Here is a 24,246-nt window from a genome sequence, read left to right as displayed (position 1 = left end):
ATATATTCGAGTGGTGTCGAGTCAATGTCAATATGGGAATGAATGGCTTGTATCGATTCTGCCAACCAACAGGAGTCCTAAGGTTACCCCTGAGATGAGATGTTTCACTTCTTTCTTTCTTCAAGGTCAAGCCCTTCGTTGGAGGAAATCCCAGCTCCGCCACATCCCAATTTCCCACGGCCATCTTGCCAAGGAGAGAGAGGGAGGGACAAGAGCTCTTCATTTCTGTCGTGTGCTGTCAATCTGTCAATCTGTCAATCTGTCACACAGTCAAACAAAACAGCCTTGGAGAGTACAATCTATTTATGAATCTACCACGTAACGTGATTATCAATCAAAGAGCTCATTATTACACCTTAATCCACCTGCATACCACGAGTATATCGAGTCCTTCTCCAATCCCATCTGAATTCCCAGTTCCGAGTTTTGACGCTCGAAGCTGGGGACTTTTCACACTCTAAAAGAATAAGGTTAATTCCACCCGTCCGCCATACCGGTGGCACAATAAGGATCTTATTGGAGAATCGATAAAAGATATGATGGAACCAAATATTATTGACGGATTATTATTCCTCGTCCGAAATTCCGAAGACCGTAGTGGGTGGTAGAGCATACCCGGTCCACCCATGTCCCGAACATACCGGTACATACATACATACATGCATACATATATATATATATATATAGATGTATACACATATACACACATACATACATGCATACATACATATATATATATATATAGATGTATACACATATACACACATACATACATACACACATACCAAGAAAATGCTGACAGGCACCATAAATGACGGTCTCTCTTTGATGGAAAAGTACAAATATCCCTCATGTCTGGATACTGTGAAGAGACTGGGGAAATGAGACCTAGGCCGTCAGTACCTTTACTTGTTTTGAGGATCTCGAGTTGGAATCCTATCGTATCATTATATACTATAATATACTATCATCGGTCATCTACGAGCGTAGCGTTAAATCAACATAGTAAAGAGAAGCAGGAAAAGGATACCTAAGCAGGTAGGTAGGGATGGTATGCTATGGGATGTGATAATCAAAAACAACTCAATCGTACTGCTTCGCCAGGTCTTCGTCTTTTTATTCTTCTTCTTCTTCTTCTTCTTCTTCTTCCTGCAAGAGGATTCGTGCAAAAGAGGTCAATATCTCTCTTACATATGATATGAGGCCAGTAGTAGTGCTACTAGTTTCATTTGCCACACATCCATAATTCACAATAGAAGCCGATGTCTAAATTCTAGCCAAGTGGAGAAACCTTGGAGAATATCGAAAAAAACATCGAGAAAACATCGAGAAAACATCAAGAATTCAATTACCCCTCCATCTCCCATGGTTTGTTTGCTTATCAATATGAAAAGTATCTTACGTCATTACGACCCCATCCCCATAATATTTCCACTGACGGGACCGAAGAGCTCAACGCTCAATTCAATATTTGTATTTTTTGTAACTTATCTCTTGTATATATATATATAAATCGACCTTTCAGATATCTTTCAGATTCTCCCATTCAATTTGATTTCTCACATTTCCATCGATCAATCTCAGCCCAACAAAACACACCACAACAAATCTCCACCCACTCCAAACCCACACCATGACACCCAAAATCTTCATGTAAGCTACCCATCCCCCTTCCACCACCAACAAAACTCAAACTCACTCCCCCAAAAGCACAGGAACCACAGGATACACTGGAGGCGATGCCCTCTACACACTCTACCACGCGCACCCAGACTGGGAATTCACAGCTCTGGTGCGCAACTCGGATCGAGGCGCTCCTGTCGCGGCCGCTTTCCCAAAAGTTCATCTAGTTTATGGTACTTTGGAAGATGCAAAGATTCTTGAAGAGGAAGCTGCGAAGGCGGATGTAGTTTTACGTATGTTTTTTTTTTTTTTTGTTGTTTTATTCTGGGTTATCTTTTTCTGTTCTGTCATATCTGAAATAGAATCAACCACGCATCCCATCACATCCCATCTAGAGAAAACAACCCCAACTCCTCCACTAACAATCCCCTCACATACAGACACAGCCGACTCCTCCGACCACGAAATCGCCGCAAGAGCCATCGCCACCGGACTAGCACGCGGCCACACCCCCTCAAACCCAGGCTACTGGCTCCACCTCTCCGGCACCGGCATCCTCTGTTGGAAAGACATGGAATCGCAAACCTATGGCGAAGCCCCCTCCCAACCCCCCTACGATGATCTCGACAACGTCTCACAACTCACCCATCTCCCGGACTCCGCCTTCCACAGAGACATCGACAAGCTCGTCCTCTCCGCCGGCTCCTCCTCGCTCAAAACCGCCATCGTCTGTCCCCCTACCATCTACGGTCCCGGTCGCGGCCCCGGAAACCAACGCAGCAGACAAGTCTACAACCTCGTCCGCATCACTCTCCAAAAAGGCCAAGCCCCCCAACTCGGCAAAGGTCTCACCGAATGGGACAACGTGCACGTGCACGATCTCAGCACTCTCTTTCTCCTCCTCGCCGAGCGCGCCATCGCAGGCCCCGCATCCGACGACGAGGAAATCTGGAACGAGAAAGGTTATTTCCTCGCCGAGAACGGTCACCATGTCTGGGGCGAACTCTCCCAGCAAGTCGGCGCGGTCGCGTTCGCGAAAGGTCTCATCCCCACTCAAGAAGTCGCGCGCATGGATGTCGAAGAAGCGAAGGAGTTGGCGGGCTTCGAAGCCATTTCCTGGGGGTTGAACTCTAAGGGAGTTGCGAAGCGAGCGAGGAAGTATTTGGGCTGGACTCCTACCGGCAGGAGTTTGAGAGATGAGATTCCGTATATCATTGATGAGGAAGCGAGGAGAGAGGGCTTGGTAAAGGGACACAAGGAGAAGGCTGCTGGTTCCGCGTAGGTTTTAGTAGCAATAGGTAAATAGATGAAAAAGCAGAAAAATCAATCGAGAAATAAATTCATCTAAGGAAAACTCTACTCGACGATTCATTCATTCATCATAGAGGTTCTTCACTTCACAACCTCACGACTTCACGACTTCACAACTTCACAACCTCACAACCTCACAACCTCACAACCTCACAACCTCACAACCTCACAACCTCACAACCTCACAACCTCACAACCTCACAACCTCACAACCTCACAACCTCACAACCTCACAACCTCACAACCTCACAACCTCACAACCTCACAACCTCACAACCTCACAACCCCACAACCTCACAACCTCACAACCTCACAACCTCACAATTTATCCAAATTCCTAATCACAAGAAGAAACCTCTACATCCCCCTCCCTCTTTCCCCCCCCCCTCCAAAAACAATAAAAAAAAAACATACAAAGAATTTCCACTCCCTCCTAAATTTAAACTTGTCTCGCATAAATATCTCATCTCATCTCATCATTTCAATTCACTTAGTAGAGGTAGAGCTATCAATTCTCCAAATTTAAATACTCCTATTATTACTATCTATCTATCTATCTATCTACTTATATATACATAGGTACACATATATCAATTAGAGCAAACTTCACCCTTATCACTAACTTCTCTATTCCTTACAATTCCTCAAAAAAACTCGAAAAACTCGAAGAAAAAAAAGACTAGCTCGCTAAGATTAATTAGCGAGATATATATATAGTTAGTTAATTAATTAGTTAGTTAGTTAGTTATGTGTATGTGTATGTATATATGTAATCTTATATATAGTTATACTTTTACTTATCAGGAAGGAAGGAAGGAAGCTGAGATTGGTGAAGGTGGATTTTTTATTTAATTATGGGTTTTGGAGATGGAGATGGAGATGATGAAATTGTAATTTATAGATTCTTTTATATTGATACGCGAGGAATTGGATGGGATAGGATTGGAGTGGATTGGAATGGAATGGAATGGAATGTTGTCTTGTCTTGTGTATAACTTATCTGGATCGAAATTGAATTGGGCTTTTGAACGTATCGTATATCAGTGTATGGGATTGCGATTTCTGTGGGGAGGGGAGAGTGAAAGAAAGGGGTTGGGTGTAACTTGTGGGATTGAGATTAATTTAATGATATTTTGGTTGAAAATGTGTGTGGTATGTAGGGATTAAGAGGTTTAGATGTTATAAATAGTTAACTATAGTATTTGGATATTGTTGATGTTGTAGATATAGTTGGATCTTTTTTGTGATTTATGAGGGGTTAATAAGAGTATATACATATATGTATATATGTATGTATGTATGTATGTATGTATGTATGTATATATGTATGTATATATGTATGTATGTATGTATGTATGTATGTATGTATGTATGTATGTATGTATGTATGTATGTATGTATGTATGTATGTATGTATGTATATATATGTGTATTAATAGTCATAGTTATAGTAGATTATATAAAATCAATTCCTATAGCTATCGCGTAGCTATACGAACTAGGGTGACAAAGCCCAAAACCAACGTCATCAAGTCCAAGCTCCCCACCATCCACCTACTCAACCCAGCCCAACCCAACCATCACCCCCCATTCCCCAGCTCCAAACACCACCACCACCACCACCACCACATAAAAAAAAAAAAAACCATGTCTTCCCACCTCATCCCCAAATATCTCCCACGCACTCTCGTCCGCAAAAACCCCCCCATCTCTACGCCACGCATTTTCAACACTCCCACACCACGAACGCCAGCAGCGGGGTTCTCGACCCGAGCTGCGATTGGGAAAGCTGCTGCTGCTGCTGCACAATTCCCACATACCCAGCGAAGACTATTCCCCCGCGCCTCCTTATCGAATCGCAGAACGCACACGCATGAAAGAAGAGGCTATGCAACGGCGACTCCAGCCGACGCCCTAATTGAAGATTTGACAGAACAGTACGGCGTGGCGCGCGATGAATTCGAGGTACCTATATTCCCCCCCCCCCCCTCCCCTCCCATATCATCTCATCTCATCTCATCCCCCAGACCCCCGCGCTAACACCCCCAGATCGCAAGCGAAGAAACCGACAAACGCTCCGTCTACGCCTCCGCAGACCGCGAGGCGGCCGTCGAAGAATTGCACAAGTTGAAAAATATGTATGCGGCCGCGGTAGAGGGGGAGTACGGCGAGGAAATCAAACGACGCGTGGGATCGAGGGTGAGGGAATTGGAACAGGGGGTTATGGCGCTGGAGGCGCGGGCGCTGGAGGATCATTAGACTAGATTTGGGGGGAGGATTTAAAGGAGGCGGGGAGAGTTGGAAGAAAATGGGTGCGGAGCATGATCTACGGATCTTCTCTTATGGTGGATATTTAGTTTTGGGGATTGGAGGAGGAGAGGCTGTGATGGTATTGGAATTGCGGATACTAGAATGGTTGCATAGTGGAAGTGGCAGATATCATGGGAGGGTTGAATGGGCGATGAATATACTTGCACTCCACAGGCTGTCTTTTTTTCATGATGGGAAGATATACACAAATCTGCCATATGCCTCTTTAGATATTGATGCGTGTCGGATGCAAAAATTTATCAATGTCAAGATAGGCCATGATGCTGAATGAACTTACGAGAGACAATTTATAAAATCAGTCAATTCAATATACATCATTGCATGCAATTCATGAAACTTATATTGTTTTAAATATTTCTGCTTATTATCATTATTGGCGTAAAGTAAACGGGGGTATTTCATGAAAGTAAAACATCTAATAAAGGGACAATTAAAAACTTGCAATCCATAATGATTCCTCCCTCGACCCAATCCCTTGCTTATTATTATCCTTCCCACGTATTTCCTGATCTACCAATATTGGAGAGCGTCTGACGAATGCCCCACAATGATTTCTTCGAAGCCACTTTGTTCAAGTGTATTTTCAATACGTCTTGGATGAATCAATCCTATAGTGGCGTGACTGCTGTGTGTTGATGCGCGCGAAGAGCCTTTAAAAGAAAAAGAATTGAAAGTAGTACTCTTACATCCAACAGAACGACCATACAAAAAAAAACGTGGTATGTTTGTAATTTTCAAACAAGATTATAGAGATAGCGTTGTTACAACTCATTTGAGCATGCTGATCAGAAGGTACGTCCAGTTGCGTAGCGATTACCGACGTCAACCTTTTCATTATCGTTTTCGTTTTTAACATGGCTATCATCTAGCTCATCTTCGTCTTCGGCGTACTCTTCAGCATCTTCAATATCTCCGTCGCTTGTTAATTCTTCATCCGCACTTTGCTCACCGTTTTCATCTCCATCCTCATCAACTTCAACCTCCACTTCTTCCTCTTCTTCCTCATCATATTCTGACATTGATGGTCGATCGTCCTCGAAGTCTTCTTGTTCTTCTTCTTCGCCCTCAATAATTTCCACTCTCTCATACTCCTCGATGGACTCCATGACATGATCTTCCTCTTCTTCCATCTTGATTTGGTTCATTTGCTGCTCAAGTCTCGATAGTTCTTCCTGACGTTGACGCTCTTTCTCTTGCTCCATTCTCTTCGCCTCTTTCTGCAATCTCTTTTCCCTCGCACGTGCGGATTCTAATTCATTCTCGCTACACGAATCTGGTTCCGGCGGATCATCATCCTCCAATGTATCAATAATTGACATCATGTACTTTTGTGCAATTTTGGCCACTATAGCAACAGATATAGCATGCCAAAAATGCTTGCTTGAGTCTAAGAAATCACAAACGTGGATATCTCTGATCTTTGCTTGTGGATCTGAAGAGTCAAGTGTAACGAAAAGGGCTTTCGCTTGTATGTAGAGAATTCCATAAATAAGAGGAGGACGTCGAAAGTAAATTTCTGTCTGACCAAACTCATTGACAACGGGCGAAGGACGCTGTAGCGTTCGACGCCATGATTCAGCATGAAAATTCATTTGGTCTTTGAGGCGTTTGGTCGTTTCCGCAGCGGGTGCACGCCATCGACCTTCAACGAGGCACAGAACTGGAATAAACTTTTTCCTATGATAACCACCATCCCTTTCAGTCCATTCAACGTACTTGCCAATCCATTGCCGCATCTGTGCTTCAGGTGGGCCAGATCCACCGTAATATCTATCATGCACGCGACGAGGCAGGTAGTGAACGAGGAATTCTAACATCTGAATAGCTGTATAACGATTAGTATGGAGCAATTCAAGAATTTGAAAAAAACTTACATTTACTGCTCTCACCCAAGAGGGCATTATCATCAGGGCAAAACATAGCTTCAGGAACCGTTCGAAAATTCCGCTCCTTTGCCCAGTGCGGCAAAAGTCCTTCATGACCCATGTATTGAAGTCTTTCCAATAGAAAGAGTTCTTCGGGAGACCATTCGCCATCTGCTCGAGCTCTTTCTACCGTCTCTTTTGCCATAGCAAATTCCGCAGCCTGCTTTGCAAGATATTCATCTACTTTTTGCTGGGCAGAAATTTGATCCTCTTCTTCATCATCATCATCATCATCGTCTTCATCCATATAATCGGGGTTCTCCGATTCATCACCACTCTCAGTGACGTTGTGCGAAGAAGATTGCTTTGGTGAAGTTTCATCTCCTGAAAATATAGGCCCTTCAATTTCATCGTCTTCGCGAGAACGTTTAAGGGGATTCCTCGTGGGTGTCGTTCTATCTTCGTTCGAAATATAGCTTTGATTCATGCGACCATATGCGAAGTTGAGAGACCTCCTATTGTTTTGTGGTTCGGAGAGAAACTGGTGTTCGTCGTCGAATTCGATGTAACCTGGTGTTTGAGGTCCTCCCATTGTTCTTCGTCGTTTCGCAACGGGGGAAAGGTAATTGACGACAGCATCTTTGATTTTGAAAATTTGATCCATTTTGAGATCGAATAAATATGAATCTGTTTGGATTGTGGCGGAAGATTCTTTTGCTGCAGGTTTCGTTGTTAGATCGAGTCGCGTTTGTATTGAATTGAGTCCCCTATTTCAACTCAAGGCTGAGGGTCTTATTTGTTGTGAATTACTCCTGATCGGCATTGAAGTTGCAGAAGCTCGATTTGAAAGAATGTATGCGTTATTCTGCTAAGAGAATGGCTTTGTAAAAACAAATTTTGGTTATTGGAAATACTAAGTATCTTGGTAATTTGGAAGATTTCGATGTTGACTATGTTGACAATGCTTTAACAAATAAATAATTCTTTTCAGCCTTGGGAACCTTGGAAATTGTGATAGAAAGTCTGGGGTAACATAATTTCGGGATCATAATAATAAGCTAGTAAAAAAAGGTGCAGCAATATTCCCCACTTGCCTTATGCGGCTAGCGGTAGCTTTTCAGGTACGGCAACAGGGGCTTAGTCACGTGGCACATCTAATCATGGCACATTTTCTAAATCAATATTTGGATTCTGCAGCGTTGAGTAAACAACGGACCGTTCATTGGGTCCCGAAATGATATGTAGTTGACTTTTGGTTCATTTAAGAAAGGATCGAATGTCCAGTTTGGTATGCCACGACTAGGCTGAGTGGGGGGCACCCATCAAATCATCCTCTAATCTTCAAATCTTGATAACAGCGTACCCAACTCCATCTAACGTACAAAAGATTTCAGTCCGAGTTTGCATTGTCCTTCCATCATACGGCCGTCCACCTTCATGACAGGAAGACGCCGGGCAGTACACCAATGATCTAGTTGTCGCGGTTTTGAATGGAGTCCACGAATAGCTAGAAACACAGTACGTTCATGGACCGGTATCATTCCATCCGCTGCACTAATAAAGCATATGATATATTGATTCTTTCCAAATACAAAAATTGAGATTGTTTCTACTTATGGATCTCTTCATATCCAGATCCAATTCCATCTACTCTTCTCCCGTCCATTTATGGCTTGTGTGGTGAAAGAGGCTTAGATGGTTGAACGTGATCAGTTATACCAGCTGATGCCATCAACCACACATCACCTGGACTCTTCACTCCGTTTGGACCTCCTAAGAAGTTAAGAGGGAAACCGATATCAAACGCGTTTGACTCCTCAATTTGTTTGACATCATCATCACTCAACTCCAACGATAGAGCTTCGATGTTTCCCTTCAGATGCTCAATCTTCCTTCCACCTACGATAGGGAATACATACTTCGCCTTCTTCATCACATATGCCAATGCTACACTAGTAATGATGGTCTTTTTCTCGTTGGCAATCTTCTCAAGAACCTTAGATATCTTGATGGCAGCCTCGGTTGGTTCCCACAACTTTCGTCCTTCATCAGATTTACGTTGCTCGTCACTTTTGAAGTGACCACCTCCCAATGCACCCCAAGGAGCTAGTCCCATCCCTTCATCAGCAGCCATATCGATAATGTCACGCTCGAAATCACGGTTCTCGGCAGACCAGCGTCCTTGATACACTGAGAATTGACGGAATCCATGATCACGAGCATATTGATTGCATTTTGATACAATCCAAGCTGGCGTGTCTGAAATTCCAAGGTATAGAACCTTTCCGGACAAGACCAATGCGTTTAATGATTGCATGAGTTCTGGAATCGAACAAGTAAAATCCCACCAATGAACATACAGAAGGTCGATATAGGATGTTCTTAATTTCTTTAAGCTTGCTTCGAGAGATAAATGGAGAGATTTTGTTCCATTTCCGGTAGTGTTGATCAAAATTTCTTTGTCGCCATGTCCAGCTCGGAAACAAGTTGTGAACTTTGTGGCAATGACAAGTTGGTCTCGAATTCCCCGTTTCTCAGCCCATTCACCAATCCATTTCTCGGATTCTTCGGCTTGATAATTGTTGGCGGTATCAATGAAGTTTCCACCAGACTCGTAGAAGAAGTCCAATATCTCCTCGCTTTGTTTTTGATCGCAAGCTCCCATGAAGCTCTCCCCTTTACAGTGTTAGTGGATATCAAACCGAGTCGTTTTTTAAGTATACTTACAGGCATTTCCAAAGTTCATTGCTCCCAAGCATAGAGGGCTCACTCTAACTGATGCTGTGGGCGAAAGCATTCTGTAGTGACCAAGAGCGGTCTTTGGAGCGGGGGCTGCAGCGAAAGCCATTTTGTTGATTTAGCAAATGTATGTATATTTACAAGAGAAGACGGTTTCAATTAAGATTTTGAAAAGATGTAAATATCTATCTTGGTGGTTGTGGAATCAATTCAGAGGATGGATGAAGACATTATATATCTGGCTTTGATGGTACATTATCTCATTCGTGAAAGAAAGCATTTCTAATCCTTCTCCGCATTCATGCTCGTTGCCAGAACTTTAATTCCTAAACCCGACCATTGCATACGAATGAACTCCACAGTTTGACCTGGAGTTAAGTTATCTGCGTGAGTAAACGGCAGTTATTAGACTTTTTGTTGAAGGCGGACGTTCGTCAATATGCTTTTCGGCCGAAGTCCAAATTATGCACTGCGGTCATTGCTTTGGCCCTGCATCACTTTCCTCCGCCGTTAATCCCGAAAGCTGCAGATCTCCCCCTTGAACTAACTGTGATAGAGATATCTACATTTCTCGATCCAGATTATGTACCTGAGCCTACATGTTTGATACACCATACTCAGATGCCACTGCGGCTATAAAAGGCCATCTCGTCCTTTCGCCGTTGGTGATGCATAGGACACAGAACTCCTGCCTGCTACAAGGCAAGTAAACACTTGTGTTCTTGTACGTATGGAGCGTTTGACTTTACGCACCTCTTCACCATACAACGCAGCCGTACCAGAATCATGATTCATCGACAGAACTACAGCTCGCTCACTCTGTACTCTGAATCTGAACAGCCTTCAGTTGCATCACGTGGGTGGTTAACACGTGATATAACTCGAAGCCATCCATTTCCCGATCTCCCAACCATTGGCCTTCCCCATTATCTGGCGATTGCCCATAAGATGAAGGAAAATTCATTCTTCTTGGCGCGAAAAGGGTGTTGAATTAGCAATGCTACGAGTTTAAGCTGTAGAGTGCTCGGCTAGTCGTCTCGTTCATGTCAATGACGTGAATGACTAACGACGCGAGCAATGGTCTCAATTAAAGATCTAAGTATGCTATTACGTTTGGACTTAGTGCAGTTTACAATAAGTATGATGGAATTATCGAGGAGTGTCTCAATTATGATCTCCCGTCTTTGCTTTTCCCTCCGATCATCACGAGCGTACTTTTACTTATTACGGCCTCTTTCCTTCCTACGGTTGCTACGGTCCCATTCAAAGCGAACATCATGTCTTCTTATGTGTTTTCCAACACATTGATCTTCTCAATACTTCTTCCGTATCACGTGGAATTTTGCTACCTATTTCGGAGGCTAAGTTATCCCCTTGGCATCGGAACTGACCGACTCTCGAATAGGAAAGCTTGAAAAGTCTAAACATTTCTCCACTTTCCCACACCTTTTTCCACGGTGCACCGCTCTTCTCGAGTTGACAATTACATACATCTTTATATCAATCAAATCGCTTCTGGTATCCTTACTATTATAAGATTTCACCAGAAGGTGCAGCATATGACACCGGGAGGGACACACGATGCAGAGGACAGCTGCCTAAAAAACCCAGACGTCTTTACATCTAGTGTAAACGATTGTTCTCAAAATAAAATTTTCGAAAAATCTGGGGTAAACTCGATTTTACCTAAATCGGAGGGTTTAGACAACAACAACAACAACGCAGAAAGTGCTATCACTTTCAATGCGAATCTTGAAAAGGGTGTTATTCAGAATGGGTCCGAACAACCATCTGATGGAAATTCAATTTCTGATGATGAAAAGGATAACTTTCCTGACGGCGGTTTGAAAGCTTGGTCTGTGGTTGTGGGATCGTTCTGTGGCTCATTTGCGGTCTTTGGAATTCTCAATTGCAGTGGTATCTTGCTCGACTACTTCTCCACTCATCAATTGCAGGGCTATGCCACTGGCGATGTTGGATGGATCTTTGGAGTATCACTCTTCTTGACCTTCTTGGGTGGTACACCAGTCGGTCCAATATTCGATGCATATGGCCCCAGAGTCTTGATCTTCTGTGGAAGTATCTTGTTGATCTTGTCCATGATGCTACTTGGATTATGCAGTGGTAAGTCATACAAATCTCTCCAAAACTTTATGTCTACTTAACCTTACTTATTGTTCCAGAATATTGGCAGATTTTCATAGTATATAGTGTTCTCAATGGCATTGGTGGAGCCATGGTGAACACTCCATGTATCTCTTCAATCGCTCAATACTTTCAAGCAAAGAGAGCTTTTGCTACCGGTATTGCAATGACGGCTGGAAGTGTTGGTGGAGTTGTAATTCCTCTCATGCTACAGCGCCTCTTCCCCACAATCGGATTTGCATGGGCAACACGGATATTGGGATTCATCCTTCTTGTGCTCCTCATATTAACAAACCTCCTCGTTACTAGTCGTCTTCCCAAAAAGCCGCTTCCTAGCATGAAGAGCATCCTTCCGTATTGGCCTGCGTTTAAGGAGCCGTCTTTCGTCTTCCTTACCATAGCGATCTTCCTCCTCGAATGGGGCATTTTTGTCCCTCTGACATATATCACACCCTATGTTATCGCAAATGGCCAATCAACGTCATTTGGGTTCTACATCGTTTCCATTCTTAACGCCGGTTCATTCGTCGGCCGATTGGGAGCAGGCTATGTGGCCGATCGTCTTGGTTATGTGAATACGCTCATTATCTCCGTCGCTTTCTGCGTAGTAACATGTCTAGCGCTGTGGCTACCAGCTGGTGACTCCCAAGCTGTAGCCCTTGTTTTCTCTGTACTATTTGGACTTGTGAGCGGTAGCAATCTTAGTCTGAGTCCAGTATGCGTTGGTCAGCTGTGTGGGGTTGAAAAATTCGGCACTTACTATTCTACATGTTGGATGATAGTTTCATTTGGCACCTTGACTGGGTTGCCTATCGCTGGGCAGATCCTGACGGCTAGTGGAGGTGACTATACATGGTTGATTGTTTTTGCCGGACTCTCCTATGCACTAGCTGGCACCTTCCTCGTTGCTGCGAAAGTTGCAAAGCTCGGATGGTCAATTACTACGAAATACTGATGAGAGACTGAATGATTTATGATGCAGATGACTGCCCACCTCGCATTTTCCTCTCTAGGAGTTCACAGCTACCTAGTAAATATCTTCTATCTCAGTGGAAAATTGTACCGGACAAACGACCTCGTTTAGCTCCTAGTGCGATAATGTCGACAATTCTATTTCTTGACGCTCATTCCATACAAATTTGCACACGTTTGTTTTTCTTACAAAACTGAAAAGGAGGTCGGATGAAACAATAGGGGGAGCCCAGAATGTCAGGGTAGAAATACTAAATAGGGAGGAGTATTTAGCGAGTCTTTTGTGGTACCTAGATACCAGTTATCCAATGGATCTACTTTACTTTCTCTTCACACATATCTTAATAAATATGCGGATACATACATACATAGCAATATTACACACTCATTTATATCCCCATCTCTGTTTTAATCGTGCAGCAATAAGCTTCGCTTCTCATATTACAATTTTCATTCATTCCTCATATTATTTGATAGAGAAACTAAATAAATGAACGTCCTTTTTGCCTGTAGAATATTCAATTCCTCGTTACTTCAACAGGAACGGTCTAGGTATTCATTCTCCAAATATTATTCCGCCCCCTACGGATCAAATGGAATCGAATCAAATCACATCACATCACATCACCTTCATCTTCACTTTCATTATACAATATGCATATCTATCTATCTATTTATCTATTTATCCATTCATCCATCTATCCCATACATACATACACATACACACATACGACATTTTACACATCAACGAGCCAGCACAAGCACAAGCACAAGCAAGTATTTAACATATTCTTAAATTCAAGTTTACACATATGATTCCAATCCAAAGATTCAAAGCTTTGCGGTTCTGCGTATATCTTGTTATCTAGGTGGGTAGTTATTTAGGGATGTATATAACTATACGTATATATATATACCTAATAACTCTACACGATTAGTGACTATACAATCTAATTCCATAATTCCATAATTCATTCATTCATTCATATGTATCTGCTCTACTCTACCTACTCTACCTACCCTCCTTTCTTAGGTATCCTTATTACAACTCATCATATTCCCTCCTCTTATTTCATATAATGAACTATATACGAGAAACGAGAAACGAGATGCGATATGCGATACAGAATATACGATAAAGATCTCGCCGAAAGAGATATAGATATTTATTAGTCACTTATTATTACTTGGGGGGTGTGTGTGTATATCTGTGATATTACAGGTTTTGGATTCTAATTTCTAATTTCCATTTTCCATTTTCCATTTTCCATTTTCCATTTTCTAATTTCTAATTTCTAATTTCTAATTTCTAATTTCTAATTTCTAATTTCCTACACAAACCCCCGGAAAGTAGCACAAATAAATAAATAAATAATATACAACAATCTAGATACGAATCTATAATACACAAACCAACCTATATATATATATATATATATATATATATGCACCACCCAAAAAACTTGAAACCAAACACAATAAATAACTCCACCCACCCTCCTCCCTCCTCCCTCCTTCCTATAAAACAAATCCGACCGCAGATCTTACGTGTAAATCTTTCAACAAGCAAACCTAGATATTTTTACAATCTAACCAAATACTCCGAGTCCATATTTTCTCCCCATTAAAAAGGGCCTTTGCCGAGACAGATTGGCTTGATGGCTTCTCTAGTCGGTACATCACATAAGAGTTAGCCCCTCAGGCCATGTTATTTTGGAATTCACAATTTCGATAATCCAAACACCACTTTAATTCATTGCACATAACTTGCAAAGACCATGAAATCAAATTTAAAGTCTACTTTTATGTTATTCAGTAGTTTATTTTCAAAGCCAGAAGTGACTTTGCCAGATTGCTGACCCATTTATTTCCCTTCCTAATGTGCATCGTTTTTTCATCCCTGACTCCAAATATCTTCCTATTTTGAATCTTCCTCCAAATTAACTCCTCCATTCTATGGAACCCGACCTTGCCATCATATTTCTGGTCGTACCTCATCAAATTGCATATCCACGCAGAATACCATTCGCCCTATCAATGCTGATATGAAGACCATTTGAAATATAACAGACTTTGCCAGCCGTAAGAGAAGTAAATCAGACTTCCCCCAGAAAACGAACCATGAAACTAAATGAAGCTCACAGAAAGCATCATCACGTGTGCTTGAATCGTCAACGCAATGAATATCAACGCTAAAGTTCTAGATACGTTCTATCTCATTGGCAGCATCATTTGCAATGGCATTCATGACTTTCTCCTCCGCATCGGGGTCGTCCTCGGTTGGTGGCGGTCTCTCATTAGGAACTAGCAATGATTAGCACAGTATTTAGGAATATGTATTGATTCAAATACTCACCAGGTTCTTTCCATCCCATCATCTTCTCATTCGGAAGGTAAAGATGGAAAGAAGGAAAGAATTCCACGACTTGATCAAAATATTTGACTCCGATGTTAAGCTCATGAACAACCACTTCAAGTTTAAGACCCGGGTAGCATTGTTGTAAAATTTCGTCCTCAATCCAGAACTCTTCGATGGAATCGTCAAGTTCATCGATTCCATCGTCCGTCTTGTCTTCATAGGCAAAGCCGGGACCTTCCCAAGATTTGCATAAAAGCTTTCCGATTGGTTTTAGAGCACCCAATCCTCGAGGATCTTTAACATGCGAGAACTCTTTAACCACGTTTGCCGAAGCACGATGAACATCTGCCACCTCTATGAATCTGGTTTCAATTGTCACGACATGAATATCACCATTCTTGGCTTTATCAAAGTGGCTCTTGTCGCCAATGAAGGCAACAATCCCTCCAAAGACAAATTGACAAACAGGCAGACTAAGTACCGGTATGTTGGTATTCCATTGACTCAAGTCGTCCTCGGGATTAGCCCATGCCGAATTGATCTCAAAGTGACGCTTGTAGTTTTCACCAAACAGTGTTGAAGCGGCTACAGTGAAGTCGCCGGGAAACATTTGACGGAGACATCGGATTGCATCGAATTCCCTTTCAGCTACGTCACATAATCGCCGAGCGGCCATGACTTCTTTAGTGTATTCTTTACATACCTCATGAGCCAAGACGTAGTTCAGGAAGTTTTTAACCACTCCGCAAAACATAGTAACTTCCTCTGCTCCATCACCAAGTATTCTAGGGGCTCTGTAAGATCTATGGAATTGTTAGTGCATTCGACAAGGTATGCTCATACTGTGTAAACTCACAGGAAGCCCTTGGCAACTCCCTCCCAATCCACAACCCAATTCTCGGTATCTGAGGGATCATAGTATTTAGCGTTGCTAGCTCGAACAAAGTCTGTAGCTTGAATAGCGGCGATTTCAGCTGCAGTGGAGTTGTCTAAAGTTTCTTGATCGAGACCACCATTGAAAGTTTTGGCGCCAGATTCGATTCCACCCAAAGCAAAATACTTTGTAAGAATATTCGCACGAGTGCTATCAAACTTGCGTCTAATAATAGTCAGATTATCAGCTAACAGATTCTGCATATTGACAAGGTGTATATGAATAACTACCGTGCTCTGTATCGCTGAATGCATGTCTCAATACGCCTTCAAATTTTGTCAGTCTATGAAACCCACTTCAGGAATGATTGCATACGCAGCGAATGTTCGGCCTCTGCAAAGTTATTAGCGAAGTTGACTGAGAAAGTATGAGGTACTTACTTGTGGTAAATATCACATTCTTCTTCATATTCATCTGGAGTAAGAGGTGGGTCGGCATAGAATTCTACCGTGTCACGTTAGAGGTATATTCGAACTTTCCATGTGTGACTGGTCTTGCATACCCTCAAATCCCGTTGGGCCTGCTGCCTTTTTCTTTCCACCGCTCTTCTTCTTCTTTTTCTTGGGTTCACCCTCTCCACCTTCAGTGACTTTTGCGTCACCCTCTGCGCCTCCATTAACTGCGCCTTCCTCCTTCTTGTCGGACTCTTCAGGAGTGACGGGGAGTCTAGCAACTGGCGTGTTTGTACCAGAAGCGGGGGTAACTGATAAATGGTCTGGGGTTGGGGGTGGGACTCTTGGGGGGGCTGGTGGTGTTTTTACACCGGTCGCAATCTCGGGGATGTTGATATGAATTCTCTCATCGTCGCTGGAGCTCGACTTTGAACGAATACTCAACAGCTGATCTCTTGTATAGCGCTTGCCCATTTTGATGTCGGATTCATCCGTAGCTCCATCGACCCCGCGTAAGACGGTCAAATCGAGCTCGCTGATGGCACGAGATAACTCTTCAGGTTCAGGACCTACAGAGTGAGGCGCCATGATGTTGAGCTACCTGGTCCAAATGGATGGATTAGTGTCGTAAACAATAATGTAGGACCACTTGGTGGAGAAAAACTGTCGGTACTTACGACGGCGAATTTTGGTTGGCCGGGGTTTATCACGAGAGGAAGAGATATAGAAGGCTGTGCAAAAATTAAGAGTTGGGTTACACTACCTTGATGTTGTTGGTTTGTCGTGGTTGTGGGGGAAGTTGCAAGTTCTTTCTTTGCGAAGGCTTTCTAAGAAAAGGGATTAACGCCCAATATGATGAGTCAAGTGAAATCAAGTGAAGCCAAGCCAAGAATCAAGTGAATCCAAGTCAAGGCGAATCTTATATTCTGGGCTGGATAATGGCAAAGTGAATTGAAATAATTTGATACAAGTGCCATGAAGAAATAGCAAGACAAACGAAAAGGTCAGCGACGGCGGAAAATGCGGAGTGAACAAGGGTCAGTTGAATGTGCAATGAAGAAGACCTGGTGTAATAACGGTAGAGAGATAGATTGATTGATTGTACAGATGAGATTGTTTCAAGCTTTTGGTTTGCAACTCTCCATTCAGATGGTGTCCAACAATGACACAGAGTCCAGTAGTAGATTGGCGAGCTGTTGAATTGAGTGTGAGTGTCGGTATGGGTTGCGTGTATGTATGTGTGTGGTTGGATACAACAGCTGATGTGGTTCGAGTGAAAACAAGAGTTCGTGTGTGTGTGTGTGTGTATGCGATGGTGTGGTGACTGGGAAATCCCAAAATGCCAAGGTAGTTGTGGAAAGAGTAAAGTCGTCGGCAAGGTCAAGCAAGAAGGTGCACGCCAGCGAGAGGAAATGAAGATAAAGATGAGAATACAATAGACCTCCCCAATACAATTAATTACCTACCTACCTCTGCTCCATGTGCGAACAGCGGTATCAAAGTCACGTTGGTTTTTGATATTACCTCTTGATACATCTTTGCCTCTTGATACATCTTTGCCTCTTGATACATCTTTACCTCTTGATCCATCTTTCCCTCTTGATACATCTTTACCTCTTGATCCATCTTTGCCTCTTGATCCATCTTTACCTCTTGATCCATCTTTACCTCTTTCCATCTTTGCATCTCTCCACTGCACACTAGACCCGCCTTCTGTCGCCAGCACCGCCGAGTACCTTTTTCATAAGGTTTACCGTTGAAAGTCAAGATCCTGGTTGCGGGGAACTGCAGATGGAGATGGAGATGGACAGAAAAATGCCAAAAAAAATACCTAGATCGTGAAGTAACCTTATTAACATTTCATTCCTGTTTCCAGCGTTTCCTGCTGCAGCTGGATCAGGACCATTTCGTCGATAGTGAGCCGTGAAGAATGCCTTGTTTCCTCCATCGCACCCCCTTTGCCCTCGCATTGGCTGGTGGCCCTGCTTCTGATCCCGACAGTGCCCTTTCCACACTACTGCAAGGTGGCGCATCGTCGCATCGTCGCATGAGAGCTGTTGACGCTTACTCGTTCGTCGACCCTTCCCTCGCTCCGTGTTGTCTTCGCAAATAAGGTACTTGGTGACATTGACGAGGGTACATTGCAGGGAGCAGTGGCAGTGTCGGGTGAATTGTGCGTGTTGATGAGCGGAGGGGCGTGGAGGCGCTACACTTCTACACTTCTACACTTCTACACTTCCTCGATGCGGAAAGGTTCCAGCGTTTTTCCATCTCGCGGCAAGGGATTTATTTACTTCCCGCAGGTAAAATTGTCTCTTGGCTCGTCTGGGTTCGTCGTGCGCGCCCAATGTGAAATCGGATATCTGGTTAATGTTATTAATCTCGATAACCACCGCTCCAGCTCCTCATGATCCCCAAACGCTCTCTGAGTAATTAATTATTGTTGCAGCCACGGCAGACAGCCGTCTCACTCCAACGCCCCTTTACCACGCACACACACTCGCACACACACTCACACACACACACCCTTACAATACTCAGCCTACTCTTACTCTTACTCTTATTATTACTTTAAGCTTTCTTCTCTCTCTAGCGCCAGAAGACAAATAGAAGGAAAGCCGGTTCCTGGTTCTTCCTTCACTCGATACTTATACCCCAATACATTCCTTTCAACAATGATATTCTCTTGAGACTTTGCGACCACCAACAAAATAATACAATGGCCAAACCTCTCCCAATCCATGCCGACTTGATCGACTGCAACTACGCCGTCGCAGGGCAGTAAGTGTCCAGGCCACCTTCGCTCTTGTGAGATTGAAAACATTAACCCGCAAGCAGTGACGGCACGCTTTCCGACATTGATGGCGAATTGTTTATCAAGCCCTGCACCGATACTGAGATCGCATTTTACAACGACACGATAGCAGGGCACCAAGATTTTTACGATTTTATGCCCGAATTTCTTGGAACTTTGCAGCTAGATCAGAACCAGAATAAATCTTTTGACGAAAAGGCGACCGAGTTGATTGCGCAGCATGCCAAACCTGAAGTCTCATACCCTGGCAGGACTAATGGCAAGAGAATCACCACCAATCAAGCCGTGGTTCTTATGAATGCATCGCACGGTTTCGTGAAGCCCAATATCCTCGACGTCAAGCTAGGTGTACGCTTATGGGCAGATGACGCGCATCAAGAGAAGAAAAAAAGGTTTGACAAAGTCACGCAACAAACTACACACAAAGACCTTGGCTTTCGCATCGCAGGTATGAGAGTATGGCAGGGTCCCGATGCAAAGGGCGATGATATAGACGAGGATGGCTATAGAATATATAATAAAGATTACGGCAGGTACGAATTAAATAATAGCAATGTTCACGAAGCATTCGAGAATTTTATCTTCACACAATCAGCTGGTATCGACACTGAGTTGGGAAGATTAATATCCCAGGCGTTTCTCACGGATTTGAGAAGAATACAGGATGCCTTGGAAAGTCAAGAGAGCAGAATGTACTCTGCTAGTCTTCTCTTCGTTTTCGAGGGCGATGGAAAAGCGTTACGCGCTGCAATGGAAGAAGCTAGCAGGACCCCACCTCCAACCACTATGGAACATGGATCATCATCATCCGGAGAAACTTACTCATCCTTTGAAGACGACGACGAAGACGAAGATTTGGAAGAAGAATCTTTTCCAAAAATATATTCTCTAAAGGTCATAGACTTTGCTCATGCTACATGGACTCCTGGCTTAGGGCCGGATGAAAACTCTCTTGTGGGAGTCCGTAGCGTGGGCGAAATTCTGGAGAAACTGGCGGAGTCATAATGGACAGAGTTATAATAATGCCCAACGGCATATTGAGTATACTATGCTCTAGGAGAGCTGCTGGTGTGCGGGAGTTGTAGGAGTCATGGGCTTGTCAAATGCAAGGTATCTTCACGGAGTTGCTTGGACAGGGCACACACCTCCCTACACATGAGCATGGCTGTTTATTAAAATCTTAAGATACCCCACTGCGATTGGACATCTAGAAGTCTGCATATGCAAGCATATGCGTTCATTTTGCTTTTACTTCTCATCTATCCGGTTTAGACACGGTTAATAACACATACTCAATTTCATGCTCCTTGCTCTTCTCGTGTCTATATTTGGATGTAGATGCTATAGCATGATTAATGGCGAAGAACGCGGATCTCGGCTTCATGACGTGAGGTGTCTGTGGCTTTGAGAGTGTGCTGTCCCTATCGGCCAAGCCCGATCTCTGACATGCTGTCGTAAAGTACTCATGAGCTGCGGTATGCTTATTTTATCGACTAATCAAGCACGGGGCTAGATTGGGAGTTGTTGGGCTGTAGGCTTAGAAAGTATTACATAGCAAAGCTGTGATTGTATGTCAAATTTGTAGATGTTTAAAGATCGCTGACGACATTTCTTTGACAGTGATAGGCGCCCGTCTAATCGTTTTTATTTTATCGAGTGCCTACCAAGGTACTTGTGTATTCAGAATCCACTAAAAATATACATCTACCTATCCACAGCTGATTTTTACATTCCTGTGCTTCAAAAATATAACATCAATAAAGTAACTCTAACTAGCTAACGGGTTTCACATGACAAACGCGTCGCGTGAACGAAACCACTATACCTACCGTAAGGCTGAGAAACCCCTGCCACGGAAACCTTGAAACCCCATATCTTTGAACTGGGAGCTCGACACACTACACTCCCGCTCCCTAGCTAAAAACTTTACCCCATGCTCCACATCTTATCAACGTAACCATACCTAGATAGAATCATGTCGATACCAGGGCTTGGTCAAGCCGTTCACGCTGCTGTGAGTACTTCATGCACTGAAACTCCAAATTTACTCTATTTATTGACTCGTGTGTAGAGGACTGCTGCACCAGCAGCCGTTGCGCATACGAATATTCACGAGCTCCAAGCTAACTCGGAATGGCGCTTCGAAGTCGCAATTGGTTCGAGCATCGAAGTTAAGGTATGGATTTTATTTCGTTTCATTCTATTCGATTCTCTTCCATTGCAGTTATATCCATCCATATTCTCAACGAGAGAATCTCGATCTAATCCCTCCCTTCCTCCCAGGTCCTCTCTGGTACCGCAGAAATCTTCGGCACAGAGCTCGCGGTCAATCACACATATACATTTCACGGCACCAAATCTTCCATCTATACCTGGCACGGTTGTCGCCTCGAGGTAAACGGGCCATGCGAGGAATACACCGCCGAGGAAACCCCCATGATCTCCTACATCAACACGCATTTCGCGCTGGAGAACCTACGATCCGACGCGAAGAAAGCAGGGCAGGACGGTCCGCGCGTGCTCATCGTCGGACCTAACAATACGGGCAAGACCAGCTTGGCCAAACTGCTCACCGCGTACGCGGTTCGCATGGGCCGCCAACCAATTGTTGTGAATACGGATTCGCGCGAGGGAATGCTGAGTATACCGGGGAGTTTGACGGCGGCGGCGTTTAAGAGTATTGTGGATGTGGAGGAGGGGTGGGGGAGTAGTTCGACCAGTGGACCGAGTCCCGTGCCGGTGAAGCTGCCGTTGTGTTATTATTATGGGCTTCCGAGTCCGGAGGATAATGTGAAGTTGTTTAAACCGGTGGTCACGAGGCTGGCGTTGGCGGCGACGAGTCGTTTGCAGGACGATGCCGTGTGTAGGGAGACGGGCATGATTATTGATACGCCGGGGGTGATTAGTCAGGGGAAAGGAGGGTATGACTTGATTTCTCACATTGTGTCGGAGTTTGCAGGTGAGTTTGTTATTTGGGAAAGGGGCCTGTTTGAGAGGAGAGTGTGGACTAATGGAATTGGCAGTTAATATTATCCTGGTCTTGGGCTCGGAACGTTTACACAGTGAAATGTTACGGCGATTCTCAACCCACAAGACTGATAACGGAGAGGCCATTACTCTCGTCCGGTTAGACAAATCAGGAGGTTGTGTTGACAGAGACGATGCATTCATGCAACAAATGCGGGAAGCAACCATCAAGGAATACTTTTTCGGAGATGCAAAAAGAACCTTGAGTCCGCACACACAAGTGGTTAATTTCGATGAGCTTTCAATTTACAAAGTCAAAGAAGGTATACAATATATTTCCCTTTTCTCTTGTCTCTGGGTATTTTCAGAACACTAACACTCTACAAGCACACTCGATGCAAAGTGCATTTTTACCTGGAGGAGAAGAAGAAGTCGAACCCACACAATATGAGAAGGTAGAGCCTACACCCTCGATGTTGCATTGCATATTTGCTGTCATGCATGCGTCGACTCGGGATTCTCAGGACACTATTCGAGATGCGAGTGTCATGGGCTTTGTATATGTAGCAGAAGTCGATGAGAAGAAAAAGAGAATGAAGATTCTAGCACCGCTTAATACGAGAGTTACGGATAGACCATTGATTTGGGGTAGCTGGCCTGAAGCCCCAGTAAACTTGATGGGATAATCAAATAATACAAAATATCAGCGAGAAGAAAATTTCTAATACATGTTTTTGTGCTGGGTGTTGTGCCATGTGAAAGCAAATACAATAGTAAGAAAACTCCTGCGAACAAACTGAAAACATCCTGCCCGCATTACCCAAATTACGCCGTTTCGCATTGGTCTGCGCATACTCAAACCAACCTGGATATCCCTCATTCATCCTTCATTCTTAGTTCGTATCACCATATCCCATTCCTCATTTCGCCTCTCATCTACCTTTCTCTAATCCCTCGACTGCACCTTATGATCCCCCCTAACAGCCTCCGCATACGTGGGTGGCACAGCCCCTCCACTGCTCCCCTCTCCACCTTGACCCTGACCCTCTCCCGCATTCGTCCACGTCCCATTCTGCTGTTGCTGCACCGTGGGGGCTTCCATCGGAGCATTCGTGCCATATCCTTGGTGTTGTCTTTGCGGACCTCTCGAATCCTTGGGCACGCTCTGCGCTCGTCCGTTGGGGCCCTGTACCACGACATATGTTACACGAGCGTTCTCGGAGTCGGGGATGGCGTCGTACTGCGCGTCTTGGTCGGGGAATTTGGCGATGATGTACCAGGCGTGGAGGAGACCGGGGAGGAAGCCGAGCATGCAGAGGAGAATGTTGATCAGGGAGTCGGCGGAGCAGAGGCCGCGTTTGACCCAGACTGGAGGGGGTTAGTGGATGAGATGATGGGTGTAAGGGGGAGTGGACTGTTATGTGTGGTTGTTGGGATTTTGGGGAAGGAGTGGGGAGTTGGGAATAGATATGCTTACCTGCGAGAGGGGGGAATAGGATGGCGATTAAGCCGAGGAAGATATCGGATGAGCACATTTTTGATTTGTTGGATGTCTGTATATGAAGATGCGTGTTTTGTAGGTCTGAAGGGTTCTTTGATCTTGCAAAGAATGGTAGGTGGTTGGAGGAGCGGTTTTGGTTTATGCGAAATCAAATGTCTCTGTTCGCGGGCGAAGCAGATTCTTGGTTGTGCAGGTGGTTCGTCATCGGAGATCGGGCCTTGCGAGTCAAAGGAGGCACAAGGAAATCCTCTTTACCTCTTTTAAATTAGCGTCAATGCAATGATGCAGCCTT

At 44.0% G+C, this 24,246-nt stretch overlaps 9 protein-coding genes across 10 annotated transcripts; 5 read left to right on the top strand and 4 right to left on the bottom strand.

Annotated features, from left to right (window-relative positions):
* The first annotated feature begins 1,436 nt into the window (after positions 1–1,436).
* BCIN_12g03680 (hypothetical protein) lies at positions 1,437–4,128 on the top strand. Its single transcript, XM_001552192.2, has 3 exons — positions 1,437–1,653; positions 1,711–1,916; positions 2,064–4,128. The coding sequence occupies exons 1-3, from the start codon at positions 1,634–1,636 to the stop codon at positions 2,903–2,905; spliced, it is 1,068 nt and encodes a 355-aa protein (XP_001552242.1). The 5' UTR covers positions 1,437–1,633; the 3' UTR covers positions 2,906–4,128.
* Positions 4,129–4,458: 330 nt separating this feature from the next.
* On the top strand, positions 4,459–5,591 carry BCIN_12g03670 (hypothetical protein). Its single transcript, XM_001552193.2, has 2 exons — positions 4,459–4,899; positions 4,984–5,591. The coding sequence occupies exons 1-2, from the start codon at positions 4,582–4,584 to the stop codon at positions 5,191–5,193; spliced, it is 528 nt and encodes a 175-aa protein (XP_001552243.1). The 5' UTR covers positions 4,459–4,581; the 3' UTR covers positions 5,194–5,591.
* Positions 5,592–5,608: 17 nt separating this feature from the next.
* On the bottom strand, positions 5,609–8,132 carry BCIN_12g03660 (hypothetical protein). The gene is made up of 2 exons (XM_001552194.2): positions 7,140–8,132; positions 5,609–7,090 (listed from the first exon to the last, which is right to left on the bottom strand). The coding sequence occupies exons 1-2, from the start codon at positions 7,792–7,794 to the stop codon at positions 6,051–6,053; spliced, it is 1,695 nt and encodes a 564-aa protein (XP_001552244.1). The 5' UTR covers positions 7,795–8,132; the 3' UTR covers positions 5,609–6,050.
* Positions 8,133–8,330: 198 nt separating this feature from the next.
* On the bottom strand, positions 8,331–10,253 carry BCIN_12g03650 (hypothetical protein). Its single transcript, XM_001552195.2, has 2 exons — positions 9,858–10,253; positions 8,331–9,806 (listed from the first exon to the last, which is right to left on the bottom strand). The coding sequence occupies exons 1-2, from the start codon at positions 9,976–9,978 to the stop codon at positions 8,797–8,799; spliced, it is 1,131 nt and encodes a 376-aa protein (XP_001552245.1). The 5' UTR covers positions 9,979–10,253; the 3' UTR covers positions 8,331–8,796.
* Positions 10,254–11,325: 1,072 nt separating this feature from the next.
* Positions 11,326–13,425, top strand: BCIN_12g03640 (hypothetical protein). The gene is made up of 2 exons (XM_001552196.2): positions 11,326–11,993; positions 12,053–13,425. The coding sequence occupies exons 1-2, from the start codon at positions 11,429–11,431 to the stop codon at positions 12,967–12,969; spliced, it is 1,482 nt and encodes a 493-aa protein (XP_001552246.1). The 5' UTR covers positions 11,326–11,428; the 3' UTR covers positions 12,970–13,425.
* A 1,367-nt stretch (positions 13,426–14,792) lies between these two features.
* Positions 14,793–18,169, bottom strand: BCIN_12g03630 (hypothetical protein). 2 transcript variants are annotated; one of them, XM_024696397.1, is made up of 8 exons: positions 17,349–18,169; positions 16,782–17,272; positions 16,660–16,723; positions 16,595–16,612; positions 16,510–16,545; positions 16,202–16,444; positions 15,343–16,148; positions 14,793–15,290 (listed from the first exon to the last, which is right to left on the bottom strand). In XM_024696397.1, exons 2-8 carry the CDS (start codon positions 17,257–17,259, stop codon positions 15,187–15,189), a joined length of 1,749 nt encoding a protein of 582 aa, XP_024552205.1. In that variant the 5' UTR covers positions 17,260–17,272; positions 17,349–18,169; the 3' UTR covers positions 14,793–15,186. The 2 variants fall into 2 exon arrangements, with proteins under 2 accessions (XP_024552205.1, XP_024552206.1); XM_024696398.1 differs by having other exon boundaries at positions 17,435–18,169.
* A 744-nt stretch (positions 18,170–18,913) lies between these two features.
* Positions 18,914–21,277, top strand: Bcarg82. Its single transcript, XM_001552199.2, has 2 exons — positions 18,914–19,452; positions 19,510–21,277. The coding sequence occupies exons 1-2, from the start codon at positions 19,391–19,393 to the stop codon at positions 20,489–20,491; spliced, it is 1,044 nt and encodes a 347-aa protein (XP_001552249.1). The 5' UTR covers positions 18,914–19,390; the 3' UTR covers positions 20,492–21,277.
* Positions 21,268–23,247, top strand: Bcclp1. Its single transcript, XM_001552200.2, has 5 exons — positions 21,268–21,500; positions 21,558–21,662; positions 21,770–22,445; positions 22,510–22,776; positions 22,841–23,247. The coding sequence occupies exons 1-5, from the start codon at positions 21,462–21,464 to the stop codon at positions 23,137–23,139; spliced, it is 1,386 nt and encodes a 461-aa protein (XP_001552250.1). The 5' UTR covers positions 21,268–21,461; the 3' UTR covers positions 23,140–23,247.
* On the bottom strand, positions 23,189–24,135 carry BCIN_12g03600 (hypothetical protein). Its single transcript, XM_001552201.2, has 2 exons — positions 23,931–24,135; positions 23,189–23,821 (listed from the first exon to the last, which is right to left on the bottom strand). Exons 1-2 carry the CDS (start codon positions 23,986–23,988, stop codon positions 23,400–23,402), a joined length of 480 nt encoding a protein of 159 aa, XP_001552251.1. The 5' UTR covers positions 23,989–24,135; the 3' UTR covers positions 23,189–23,399.
* Positions 24,136–24,246: the final 111 nt, after the last annotated feature.

The sequence above is a fragment of the Botrytis cinerea genome, chromosome 12, assembly GCF_000143535.2.
Source record: "Botrytis cinerea B05.10 chromosome 12, complete sequence".
Lineage (NCBI taxonomy): Eukaryota > Fungi > Ascomycota > Leotiomycetes > Helotiales > Sclerotiniaceae > Botrytis > Botrytis cinerea.
This window is presented reverse-complemented; position numbering and strand designations above follow the sequence as displayed.